General features: G+C 47.4%; 1 protein-coding gene across 2 annotated transcripts in view; it reads right to left on the bottom strand.

The window, feature by feature from the left end:
- Positions 1-11,771, bottom strand: part of DNMT1 (DNA methyltransferase 1) — a 42,995-nt gene extending 31,224 nt beyond the window's left edge. Inside the window, exons 1-6 of one of the 2 annotated variants that reach the window (XM_059918464.1) lie at positions 11,542-11,771; positions 3,818-3,854; positions 3,187-3,294; positions 2,781-2,997; positions 1,882-1,960; positions 678-756 (exon numbers count right to left, since the gene is read on the bottom strand). In XM_059918464.1, the coding sequence (XP_059774447.1) occupies positions 678-756; positions 1,882-1,960; positions 2,781-2,997; positions 3,187-3,294; positions 3,818-3,854; positions 11,542-11,720 (699 nt within the window). In that variant the 5' untranslated portion in view covers positions 11,721-11,771. The remainder of the gene's footprint in view (positions 1-677; positions 757-1,881; positions 1,961-2,780; positions 2,998-3,186; positions 3,295-3,817; positions 3,855-11,541) is intronic. The other variant, XM_059918463.1, reaches the window with a different exon arrangement.
- Positions 11,772-13,445: the final 1,674 nt, after the last annotated feature.

Raw genomic sequence — 13,445 nt, 5'->3', positions numbered from 1 at the left:
ATGCACAGGACTCACACCCACAGCAAAGGTTTATCTGGCCCCAAAAGTCAATGCCTTGGTTGAGAAACCCTGCCTTAGAGCAAACCACGGATACTCATCTTTAGCAGGTAAAAGGGCATTTACTACCCACCTGTAAACCTATAGACTTCCCGACTTACACAGCTAATCCTGTGGCAGGACTGAAATAGATAGCATGTGACCATCTGGTATCTAGGTTTGCCCCTCAAGTCACATGGGACAGTGCTAGAGACTGACATTTTCTATACTGGAGGCCTTTGGCAAGCCGCCAGTTTTCTAACCTAAAAAGTCTAAGCAGCATTATTACAATACACATAATAATATGACAATTCTGCTTTTATAGAGAAATTAGATGTGGGAAAAGAGCTTATCTGACATCAGAAGCAAATGCTTTAAACACATCACATCTGCTGGTTTGACTGTCAAATCTTGACAGCTGGAGAGGTAGGAAGGTAGACAGGAGAGAACAGACCAAAGTTACGGGCCTGCTGAGTCCTCAGGTCTAACCATAACACACTTCGTACTGCCCTGGGTCCAGGGATATGTTCTAACACCCTCTCAGTCACTTCCTGTCCATAGACAGACCAAGTATAAATTCACAATTACCAGCAAGTGTACCAAAATAAGGCAGAGTTAAGAAACTCAAACACGAGCCCTACCTGGTCTTTTTCTTCTTCATCGACAGAATCATCTGATTTTGCTTTTTCAGCGTCTTCCTCAGGTTTCCGTTTGGCAGGGCTGTCACACACAGTAAAGCCAACTGTTAGCTCAGCCAGACCCTAGTCCTCCAGTGGGCACGAAACAACTTATATTCCTCCCTACCAAGAGTACCCTCTGTTTGGAAAGATTCAGGGCATGGACACCCTCTTCCCTCCAAGGAGAAGCCCTTTCTGCCAGGACATTAAAAGAAGCTTCGAGCTTAATGTTTCTTTGGATGACAGGTTTAGAATACCACCGTTTTGCAAACCTTAAGAAATAATGGATCTAGACTTTGATCAACGGCTGCTAGAATCACCGAAGAGACATTACATGCCTCTGATGGACAGCCCCATGCCATCAATGAAGTCTCACAAAATAAAGCTGGAATCTGATCAAGACTCTAGACCTAACTACCAATTTACAGAAAACTGGAGACAAGGGAACACATTAACCACCAAAACGATGCAGTCAGCCAGACCTAGAAGCTGTTAGACAAAAGACCTATTTTCTTTAAATAAATGGCAAGAAAATAAGAAATCTATCACTTGAAAGGCTTAAGGAGCAAATCAACCAAACTCTGTTACACAAGGGGAAGTATGAACACTGCTATATATTTGTTAGTAAGGAACTGTTACACTTTATAAGGCATGTTTTGTCTTCTTCAAAAGACTGTTTGCTAGATGTTAGCAATTATAGCAAAATATGAATAAAAAACTTGTCAGAAAAAGAGACCTTGTCATCTAGAAATATCGTATTTGTGGATAAGATGACATGTCCGATTTGTTTCAAAGTAATCCAACTGGGGGGACATGGGTGTGTATGGAGTTGTAATCCATTTGGAATAATTCACTTGGAGCATATGGGGGTATAGATGAAACAACAGCCAGGAGCTGTTAACTGTTGTTGACACTGGGTGATAGGTACACAGGGGTTCATTTTACTATCCTTGGTAATTCTGTGTATGTACATTTGAAGTTTCCTATGTTAAGAGTAAAAATGGATGAGGTCTTCAGAAATGCTGTTCATGAATGTCTAATAACAGAATATCAAAAGGAAAACCTAAGCAATGTGGAATTACTAAGTTACATCCTACTAATTCTATACGTGTTTTACCAAAAACAGTTGGCCCCTAAAATGGGGGCTGTCCATTCATTATATACTGACCCCCTTGTGAAATGAGATGTGATGGTGGTCTGCCTGGTAGTTTGCCTTGTAATCCTGGGGCTAGATGAGACTTCAGCTGCTTAAAGAAAAAGAAACAAAAAAGCCACTATGAATAAAGAGTTCACAGCGAAGGTACAGTTCTTCAGCATTACCAAGCTGGTGCAGAGACCAGGTTCTGAGGATTAAGTATCCTTCTCTTCTTATTCTAAGCAACCACCATCTTGATTAAGTCATCAAATTAGCACCTGTCAGTTTGCTGGGCCATTTTAACACAAGCTCTTGTATGAGGGGCCCAACCCTGAGACGGACAAGGAAACAGAACCTCCGCTTATTTTGCCAAAAGATGAAGTGGCCAAGCACCTGACCTGAGCTCAAGTCCCATGCTCTTATTTTTAAAAATTCCAGAAGAGTTACTCTGACTACAAGCGGGGAAGGAGTCTAAGAATAATGTTTAGCTTAAACAGGCATGTAACTTAGATGTAATAAACATCAGTAGCTCCTGTTATCTTATACCTCATAAATTCAACCGCATTTGGGGATCTAATGCTCTATAACTTGGTTGAAGACAAAAATTGCAAGTATATATCTAAGCTAGTTAGAAGTATACACAAGAGGGAATTTCATGGCGGTCCAGTGGTTAAGACTCGGCACTCTCACTGCTGAGGTCCCGGGTTCGATCCCTGATTGGAGAACTAAGATCGTACAAGCCGAGCAACACAGCCACCCCCCACACCCCCCCAAAAAAACAAAAAAAAACCCCAAAAAGATACACAAAAAACAAGTACTGCCGGTGGAGGGGTTGTGTGTGGGGGGAACAGACAGACCCTATGGCGCCAAGTCTGTCCTCCCCTTAGGTTGTACCAGACTCCAACGAGGTCAAACGAGTCAAGTGCTCTTACATTTTGTTTCTCCATCCGACTTGCTTCTCCTGGGCATGCAAAGTTTGGAAACAGGTTTGGGGGACTTGTTTTTCTCTATTTCCACTCTGCGGTCCTCACCACTTGTCTGGCTCCCGTTTTCTAGACATCCATTCACTTCCCGACTGAAAGCATGAGCTCCGTTCTCCAAGGACAAATCTTTATTTAAAAGGGATTTGACTTTAGCCAGGTAGCCCTCCTACAGCAGGAAAGGATAATTTAAGTAGCAGTGAATGTAAACAAGTGGCAATGAGAGAATAAGGAAACACATGCGCTTCCTTTGTAACTATCAGGTAACAGGGAGAGGTGGGATTATTCTGCCTCCCTGGTCACAGACAAGTTACATGGCAGGAAACATTTTCTAGCCACTGGGATGCTGAGGACTTACCTCTGATAATTCTTCTTTATGTAATTTGGTTTCCAAGTCACATAACTGATTCTTTATTTCTGTCTGCAGAAATTCATGCAAGAGATTCAATTTCTCCTTCACGCATTCCTAAGGGAAGGATATAGGTTTAGAAGTCTCCACACTCCCAAGCTATGAACTAATGGACTAATACACAAATAGTTACACTGCCTGGTCACATTAACAATGACTGAATGGCAGGCTATGCTGAGTCAGCTAAAAAGAAAACTAAATATTCACAAGACATGTTCGTGATGTTTCCACTAAGATCATATCACACCATCTCCAGAGTGGTGAAAAATGGAAAGATTAGAGGTGAAACAGACACATAATAGTGTACTAGAACAAAACTGATTTTGAAAAACAGTGTGACCAGGACAAGTTATAATGCAGACTTGAGGCTACGGAACCCAGACTGGGAAACTCGAGGAGTTACCAAAAGCTAACCAATAATAGCCTATTAGTCCAGCACATTAGACAGAAACATCCACGTTATCCTCAACTTTAGGGAAAAGAGAGCCAATTCCATTTAAATTTGTTTTTATGAACTACAGAGTATCTGTCAAATGGTCACATTTGATCATAAATTTTGTTAAGGTGGAGATTACCTTACCTTTTCTGTTAAACTATCTCTTTCCAAATCTTTGAGCCTGGGGGAAGAAAAAGGGAAGAAACAAACACTTGTTAAGCAACATTGTCTACCTGTAAGAATACCAGTTTAAAGAACTTTGGAAATAAGTTTAACATGAATGTTAGAAAAAAATACAATGGTTTTTCCCTCCCCCAGTGTCTAGAATGCCCTATTGTAATGCCTACACGTTAAGAAGTTATTTTCGGGCTTCCCTGGTGGTGCAGTGGTTGAGAATCTGCCTGCCAATGCAGGGGACACGGGTTCGAGCCCTGGTCTGGGAAGATCCCACATGCCATGGAGCAACTGGGCCCGTGAGCCACAACTACTGAGCCTGCGCGTCTGGAGCCTGTGCTCTGCAACAGGAGAGGCCGTGATAGTGAGAGGCCCGCGCACTGCGATGAAGAGTGGCCCTCGCTTGCCGCAACTAGAGAAAGCCCTTGTACAGGAACTAAGACCCAACACAGCCAAAAATAAAATAAATTAATTAATTAATTTTTTTAAAAAAAGAAGTTATTTTCAATATGAATGAGGTCCCCCTTTTGGGGGGTGGTTTTCTGATGGTGGTTAGAGATGATATAGGAGCTCTAGAACATTATTTCTTTCTTTCTTTTTTTAACGTTATTTTAAAGACACAGGGAAAGGGGGAAGCAGGTCACACAGTTGGAGTCCTTCCCAAGTTAACTGACCTATAGGTGGTCTTCCTCCAGTTGGACCTGACAAGATTTCATAGAAGGGCATACAGAGGTTAGAAAGAGTGGACCAGTGTGACAGGATGCCGTGGGGAACAGCCAGCTAACATTCCCAAAGGCCAGGATGGGGTGGTGGCAGCATTCTGAGGAGGAATATAGGGAAATGGAGGAGTCAAGGCATCTGGGGCAGCAGGGGGTGCCCACACACAAGGAAGACAGACAAAGCTAGAACAGTTGGCTGGCGCCTCACCCAAGAGTTCATCCTTGCAAATGTTTGTTCCTAGTCATTCAGAAGTGCAGAACTGTCATGAGTTTAGCTGGAAAATCATGGTCTGATTTATTATTGAAGATTAGTACCTTGCCTCTTTGGGGAGGAAGGGAGCAAAAAGAATAAAGGAACAAAACTAGAAGACACCGAGGAAATGGGGAGGCTGCTGTTCCCAGCCTGGGCGCTGACTGTGGGCAGTTGGGTGCGAACAGGTCTAACCAGCTGGGCGAGCGTCCCTCAGCAGAGGGGCAGCACCCTGGGCAGGCGCTGGGCCTCCACCATCTACGGATCCTCCCCTCCAGCACCCAGGCTAGGTACTCAGTTACCAGCAGCCCAGAGGGCAGGAACAGAGCTCTGCCAGGCTGGCCTTCCCAGAGGGCAAGTGTAAGCAGCGCAGCCAGGAACTGGGCGACAGGCTTTGCTGGACTAATGACATACAGTGGCTACTCCGAGTGCACGTGGATCCTGCTTCTAGCTTCAACCACCACTCCCACCTGTGGGTGCCTACTCTACGCCAGGCCCTGTTCCAGGCAACGAGCTGAGTGACGGGATGTAGGCACCACCAGGCAGGGACCTCATGACTTGCTGGATGGTCAGGAAAGGCCTTTCTATAGAAAAGACTTAGCAGGGACTTCCCTGGCAGTCCAGTGGTTAAGACTCCGTGCTTCCAAGGCAGGGGGCGCCGGTTCGATCCCTGGTCGGGGAACGAAGATCCCATACGCCACATGGTACGGCAAAAAAAAAAAAAAAAAGACTTAGCAGCCTCCAGATACAGTGGTAATATACTATATGTCACATATGTTGTGTAACTTAGACTCAAGATTCAGAGTCAAGCTTTCCAGAAGCATGTGGAGCCCCTTCCAGGCAAAAGTCATTCTACCCTCAAAGCAACTCTGGTCCTGGTAGAACCTCAGATGAGGACAACTGCAGAACTCGGTACTCACATGCTGCTGCAGGAGCATCACACCGACCTGTCTTCAGTCATTCTCCTCACAAAACCCTGGCAGGACACAGCTCCTACCTCGACCAGGTTACCTCAGGTGTCAAGGATAACACTTAGACTGAAGCCCATCACAGGGCCCTTTCCACAATGCTGACAACTCCTACCTCTGGCCAGGAGACAGATCTGTGGGTCTGAATTCTTTGAAGCTTTCCTATGAAGTGGGCTATTTAGCCTGGCAGGGAGAAACAAATCTTCAGAATATCTGAAGTGTCTTGCTCTGTGAAGATTGGATTTGACCTGCTTGGTCGCAGAGTGGAAGGTTGGAGCCCAGGGCAGGCACCGAGGAGCCAGAGGTGTGGCAGGAAGAAGGCTGGCCAGTGCGCCGCTCCTGACACCCAGGCTTTCACTGGAGAGTCCATCCCCTTCCCAGTAAAGCTGGTGACACTACCTCACATCTGCTTTGCGTTCACAGCCAGGAGGATGAGAAGCAGACATGAAGGACCAGGTAGAGGAGTCACAGAGAGCAGCAACCACCTTAGAAAAGAAACCCGTAGCTCCCTGCCAGTCTCCGGTCCCACGATTCATTCCTAGTTGCTTCCCTCCGAGCAGTTCTTTAAAGGAGAAAAAGATATACATAAACCACTGTGCGGACAAACAGAGTTCAAATTTGAGGCTTCTGAAGAAAAAGGGTATAAACAGCATCAGGAAGGAGGGGTCCAGAGACACTGAGAGCTCAGTGGGAACTGGGCAGAGGGAGCTGCCCGAAACAGGAGCAGCACAGAGGGGCGCTGGCTCAGAGTTCACCCAAGAAACCCACACGAGTCGGGCTGACACAGGGGAAGAAAGGCAAGGCCAGAGAGAGGAGGTGGGTGCCAGTCTGAGGGAGGTCGGCAATGTCAGGCTAAAAATCATTGACTTTGCCCCATGGTTAACAAACCACTGGAAGAGTCATGGGGGTGGCAGAACCCAAGGTATCAGTCATCTTTTAGTAGGAAAAAATAAAGTCAATCTGGCAGAAATAAACAATATATTAGACAGGAAGAGATAAGATGTTAAATCACTCTAACATCCTAAACTAGAAATGCTGGTCTGTAATATGGTTTAGCAGCAGGAGCTGAGAACATGCTGGAGAAGTTACAAAGCTCTGTTTACTCTGCCTTTTGCAATTGGCTGCATGGCGGTTGGTATAGGACTACCAGAGATAATATTTGTGGTAGGAAGGATAACGGACCACCCCCCGCAAAGATGTCCATGCCCTAATTCCCCAGAACCTGTGACTATGTTACCTTACATGGCAAAAGGGACTTTGCAGATGTGATTAAGGTTACAGCCCTTGAGATGGGGAGGTTTTCTTGGATTATCCAGGTGGGCCCAATCGAGTCACTTAAATCCTAGGAGCAGAGAAACGTCCCAGCTGCATCTCAAGCGATGTGACTACAGAAGGGTCAAGAAGATGTGATGTGAGAACTGGCTTTGCTGTCTTTAAAGATGGAGGAAGGGGGCCACAAGCCAACAGATGTCATCACCTCCGGTAGCTGGGAATGGCTCTCGCCTTACAGCCAGCAAGAGAAGAGGGACCTCAGTCTTATAACCACAAGGGACCGAATTCTGCCAACAACCTGAAAGAGTAAGAAACAGGTCCTCCCCTAGAGCCTCCAGAAAGGAATGTAGCCTGCTGACACTTTAATTTTAATCCAGTGAGACCCACACCACATTTCTGACCTACAGAATCAGAAGATAGCAAATTTGTTTTATTTAAGCTACTAAGACTGAAGTAGTTTGTTACGGCAGCAATTGAAAACTAATACAGTACCAGAAATTCTGAACTTTTCGGTGGGAGAAAGTAAGCAGACCATGAATTTTAGGAGTGACATTTCAGTGAATAGCTATCTAGATGGCTATTCGGCAGCTAGAAATTAGAACGGGCTCTCCAAAGAGGCCTCTCCAGCTGGCACCCCCAACTGCTGAAAGCAGAAATCTTAAGACTGGAAGAAAATAAGGGTCCAGGAATTGAAAAGGAATATGGCAGAAATCAGGGAAGAGGTCCCCTGGTAGCAAACAGCATCACAAAAGCCAAGGATACAAAGAATTAAGGATAGAAAACCACCTTAAATGAAGAATGACTGGACACCTGGCACAAAAGCTAAGCTAAAGTGGCAGCAAAAAGAGCAAGACCAGGGACTTCCCTGGTGGCGCAGTGGTTAAGAATCCTCCTGCCAATGCAGGAGACACGGGTTTGAGCCCTGGTCCGGGAAGATCCCACATGCCGCGGAGCAACTAAGCCCACGCGCCACAACTACTGAGCCTGCGCTCGAGAGCCGAGAGCCACACTACTGAAGCCCGCGTGCCTAGAGCCCGTGCTCCATACCACTGCAATGAGTAGTCCGCGCACTGCCACGAAGAGTAGCCCCCGTTTGCCACAGCTAGAAAAAACCCTAACGCAGCAACGAAGACCCAACGCAGTCAAAAATAAATAAATAAAATTAAAAAGAGCAAGTCCAGACGATAATACAAGAAGCCAGGCAAACAGGAAGGTTGGAATGATAAGCAGACATACACTGCTATATAAGTATCTGCCTTAGTATCAGGTCTGCATGTTGGTACTTTAAGTTATGCACCGTCCCCCACCCCAATAATAGAAGTGAAACATACAGCTGCCACGTGATAAGCAGTGAAGGAGGTTTCTGTGCAGGTGCTGTTCTACCACGTTTACACCTATCAGCTCAGCCTTCACAAGGCCCCAGTGGAGCAGGCACCTCCATCCCATTTTACAGATAAAGCACCAGGAGGTTAGACGACTTGGTCATACAGCTGGCAAGTGGCGGGGTGGGATCTGAACCCCAGTAGTCTGCACCTCTAGAACCCTAGTGCAGGGGAGAACTAGAAAAGGTAAGTCAGTTTTGCCCTCCATACCTACTCAGGAGCCATGGAACTAGTTAAGCACTTCACAACCCAACCTAATCTAATCAGAGTGGCTAGCAGATAAGAAAGCTGTCATAATTACAAAGGCTAAATGAGTTGTGCAAAGAGGTTGCTAGAATCAATATGTAAATCCAGGCCTTGCTGAAGGGGAAAGTCTGGCATGTAAGCATTCGAGTCTAGTGGACACGGAGCTGCACGTACAATGAATGAGGCAAACATGCTCAGACAACAAGCCATCAACTCCCAAGCTGCAAAGGCAGCATGCGGCATGTGCTGACAGAATTCAACGCCTCATCGCAGGGAAAGGGGACTGTCTTTCTGAGCAGCCTTACGGATGAACAGACACTAGCCAGCACGGTGAAGGGGTAGGTGGAACCCGGCCTCACACTGGTTGCTCTGCACGGTCTCAGGCCCTGAGAACCTCAAAGGTAGCCTGCGTGGTTTGTGAGGAAAAGAGCACAAGATGAGTCAGGCAAGTGGACGGGGATCCCGGACTTGAGGCCAAGTGCATTAGGCAGTGTAAGGGGCAGGAAAACCTCTGGCTCCAACTTATATCGAAAGAGGATCACAGTTTCCACTTATAGAAAGCAGACCTGAGTGGCAGCAGAAAGACGAGTAGGAAGACTATTGCTTTTTCTACACAAAGGATGGTGGTTTGGACAGAGTAAGAAAATTCAAGTGGAGAAATGTGGCTTGTCCTGAAAGGCATTATTTTTAGAAGAACTTAGGACATAAAATACTTCAAAAAAAGTTAAACTTAAAAACCCAAATGTTAAGAATACTTTCTAGTATCGTTACATGGCTGATGTAACTGTATGAGTTTTAAAAGAGGCTGCCATATAAACACAAGTTAGCATAAGTGACAGAAATGCCTGTGTGAGGACTAGGCCTACATTTTGTTCCTAGAACATTCTACTGAACTTCGTAGTATAATCCATAATATGAGATACCCAATTTTCATGAATCAAAAAGTTATACCTCCGTTTACAAGGAGGTATAAGGGAGTATTTTAAAAGGAGTACTGAATGCCATGTTTATGTGTGTATTTTATACGCTGAAATTCAAAATTTAAGAGAAGCTGTTGAGACGGTCACATAAGCTGACAATGTCAGTGGTCTGAGGCAGAAACCCAAGACTCTATACCCACAGTAAGCACTTCTCGTTCAAAGTAATATGGAACCTAGGGTGAATGGTGGATTGCAACCCTCACCTAAGAACATTCAAATTCAGCCAAACAAAACACTTGCTCTGGCCCAATAGAAGCCCTAGCTGAAGGGAAAGGTTTTGGCAAGAAGCAGACTTCCGCAGGAATCTTTGCTTCCTTGCTGTTAACGTCTGTGGCAACCACTCTTGAGAACACTTGAGGATTAAATGAGATAATGTAAAGTGTTTTATACAATTAGCAGAACGGGAAAAAAAGCAAGCTAGATTAGTCAGTAATGCTCACATGGGGGGGGCCTTTATGTGCCAGGCATATTCTCATTTAATCCAATACCAGTTTAAAGCCCATGTTAACTGCCCTAGTCCACAGATGTAACTTGTTTATGGAACTTGCCCAAGGTTAGATGAGCCAGTGGAGGTAGTGTTCCCACCATCAAGTTAAAGAAGGCTGGGCCCAAACATCTCTGTCCTGGGTCTAAAAGGAAGCCAGGTGCTTCCATAATTCCATTTCCATTTTTAAGTCCTGTTATGTCTTGGTGGGGACGGATAGGGATTCTTCAGCAAGGCACAGCACCCTCTAACTGGGGTTAAGAAGTGGTCTGACGCCTGGGAGGGAGACCCAAATACCTCCAACACCTACTCTCCACCCCCAAAAGCCCAAATCAGAACTGACTGGCACAACTTTAGGAAACAAGCACAGGGAAATAGGGAAATGGCCAAATCAGGTTCACAAATCTGGCTGGAAGTGTTCAGGGCTGCTCGAGGCTCCCGTGACTAGTGCTCCAAGTGAGGTTTGCAAGTTTCCAGGAGTGAAACTGATGCCCTTCTGGAACAAGAAGCCTGGGCCCAACGGGTCTTGCCGCCGACCCCTGTGCACAGATTAGCTAAAACTGGCTAAGTCCCCGATATTAGCTGCTGTCCCCTCACTCCCCCTACACACACACACACACAGACGGAGGAAACTGCAGCCAGTTCTCCCTAGCAAGGCTTCCTTGATGCCCACGGCTCACAGGCACCGATTTACTATAAGAAACCACTCGGCTTTCACGGCGTCCGAGCCCTAGCCCTCACGGTATGTGAAGAGTTTCTTGCAGAATGCGCCTACCCTAGCCGTATGAGGTGATGGAGGGAGCCCCCAGAGGAAGACGGGGCTCGCAAACCTGAGCCGGCCGCGCCCGTCCCCCGACCGGCGACATCTGTCTTTGGAGGCTGCCATCGGGATGCGTGGCGTGGGGGCACCGAGGGGACCCCCCCCCCAAAATACCCCCAGGGACCAGGCCGGCCCGACCCCCTCGAGAGGACCGGGCACCGGAAGTGGAGGCCTTAGTGCCCGGGCCGAGGGGTATTCTGAGGCCGCGGGCTGCCCACTTCCTGCGCGACCAGGCTGGCGGCAGGGGCTGGGCCTGAGGCTGCTCCAGGAAGGGGATCCCCAAGGCGAACCCAAGGGTTGCTCTACTTTGAAGTCAGAAGAGACCCCCAAGTTTCTAGTCACCAGGGAGCTGTGAGAGGGCCTCGGCCCATTTTGGCGCCAAACGGCCAGGGGCGCGCGCGACCGGAAGTGCCACCCTGCCCGCGCCAACTGCCGCCGCGCGCCGCGCCATCCCACGCATGCGCGCCCGCCTGTCAGCGGCGGCCACGGGCTACCCGGAGGGGAAACGACCCCCACCCCCACCCCCAACGCCGTGCAACCCACCCCAGGTTCGCAGTCCCCCGCAGCACCTACCGCCTGCGGACATCGTCGGGCAGTGAGAAGGCCCGAGAGGCCAGCGCGGGCACCCGAGCTGGGGCGGTACGGGCAGGCATCTTGGAAGGTGCAGCAGAGGCGGCGGCAGCACAGGCAGCCCTGGCTTTTCGCGCGGAAACCGATGGGGAGGGGCGGCGAGCGGAGGCAGCGCGTACCATCCGGGCCCGGGCGTGGGGGAAGGCGGGCCGTACCACACGGAGGGAGGCCGTACCATGTGTGGGTAGACGCAGTGAGGCTGGCCGTGCTTAGGGGCCGCGCATGCGCGGGACGGGAGCGCACCCCCGCGTGGAGCAGTGGGCTTGTCCAAGCTCCTCCGTTTGCTGGGAGCCTTGCCTGAGACATTCATTCATTCATTCTTTCCCCGCATGCTAGGGATAAAATGAGGAACATCCTCAGGGTGTTCCAGTGTGTGGGCACTAGAGTTCAAGTCCTCAGTTCCAATCCCACCTACACCTATTTGCTCACTATGACGACCTTGGGCAGGTCATTTGGACCCAGCTTTAGTTTCCTCATCTGTGAAAAGGGGCTAATAGCACTTACTCCAGAAAATGTTGAGGATGCACAAAATACGCAGGTAGCACCAAAGATCTCACAGGTAGGGAGACCTGGGCCACTTCCACAGTCTGTGTGCTTTAAGAAGCACCAGACCTTGAGCAAGGATAATCTCTTCAACACATGGTGCTGAGAAAACCGGATATCTACATGCAAAAGAATGAAATTGGACCCTTACCTTATACCGTATATACAAGTTAACTCAAAATGGATTAAATACCTAAACCTAGACCTAAAACTATGGCACTCCTAGAAGAAAATGGGGGGGGGGGGGCAGCTTCGCGACATTAGACTTGACAATGATTTCTTGAATATGACACCAAAAGCACAGGTCACAGAAGCTAGAATAGACAAATGGGACTACATTAAAATAACCCTAACCCTAACTCAGGCACAGCAAAGGAATCAAAGTGAAAAGGCAACCAATAGAATGGGAGAAAAATGTTTGCAAATCGTATATCTGATAAGGACAATATCCAGAATGTATAAAGAATTCCTACAATGCAAAGACAACTCAATTAAAAAACAGGCAGGGGATTTGAATAGACAGTTGCATAAAGTAGGTACAGATGGACAGCAAGCATATGAAAAGAAGTTCAACATGACCAATCGGGGAAATGCAAATCAAAACCACAATGAGGGGACTTCCCTGGTAGCACAGTGGTTGAGAATCCGCCTGCCAATGCAGGGGATACAGGTTCGATCCCTGGTCCGGGAAGATCCCACATGCCGCGGAGCAACTAGGCCCGTGCGCCACAACTACTGAGGCTGCACTCTAGAGCTTGTGCTCCGCAACAAGAAAAGCTACCGCAATGAGAAGCCCGTGCACCACAACGAAGAGTAGCCCCTGCTCGCTGCAACTAGAGAAAGCCCGCGTGCAGCAACAAAGACCCAACGCAGACAATTAATTAATTAATTATTAAAAAAAAAAAAAAAAACCACAATGAGGTCACTTCACAGGCATTAGGATGGCCACCATCAGAACAAAAAGTATTGGGGAGAACACGGAGATTAGGACCCATGTACACTGTTGGTAGGGATTTAGAATAGTGCAGCTGCTATAGAAAAGTGTGGGGACTTCCCTGGCGGTCCAGTGGCTAAGACTCCGTGCTTCCACTTCAGGTGGCACGAGTTTGATCCCTGGTCAGGGAGCTAAGACCTCGCATACCATGCAGCATGGTCAAAAGTTTAAAAAAAGAAAGAAAAAAGTGGAGATTCCTCAAAAAATTAAAATTAGAATTATCATATGATACAGCAATCCCACTTCTGGATATATATTCAAAAGAATAGAAAACAGGATCTCAAAGAGATACTTGCACACCCACCTTCAT

Source organism: Balaenoptera ricei, chromosome 3, assembly GCF_028023285.1.
Source record: "Balaenoptera ricei isolate mBalRic1 chromosome 3, mBalRic1.hap2, whole genome shotgun sequence".
NCBI classification, from domain to species: domain Eukaryota; kingdom Metazoa; phylum Chordata; class Mammalia; order Artiodactyla; family Balaenopteridae; genus Balaenoptera; species Balaenoptera ricei.
Note: the sequence above shows the minus strand (reverse complement) of the source record. Positions and strands in the feature narration are given on the sequence as shown.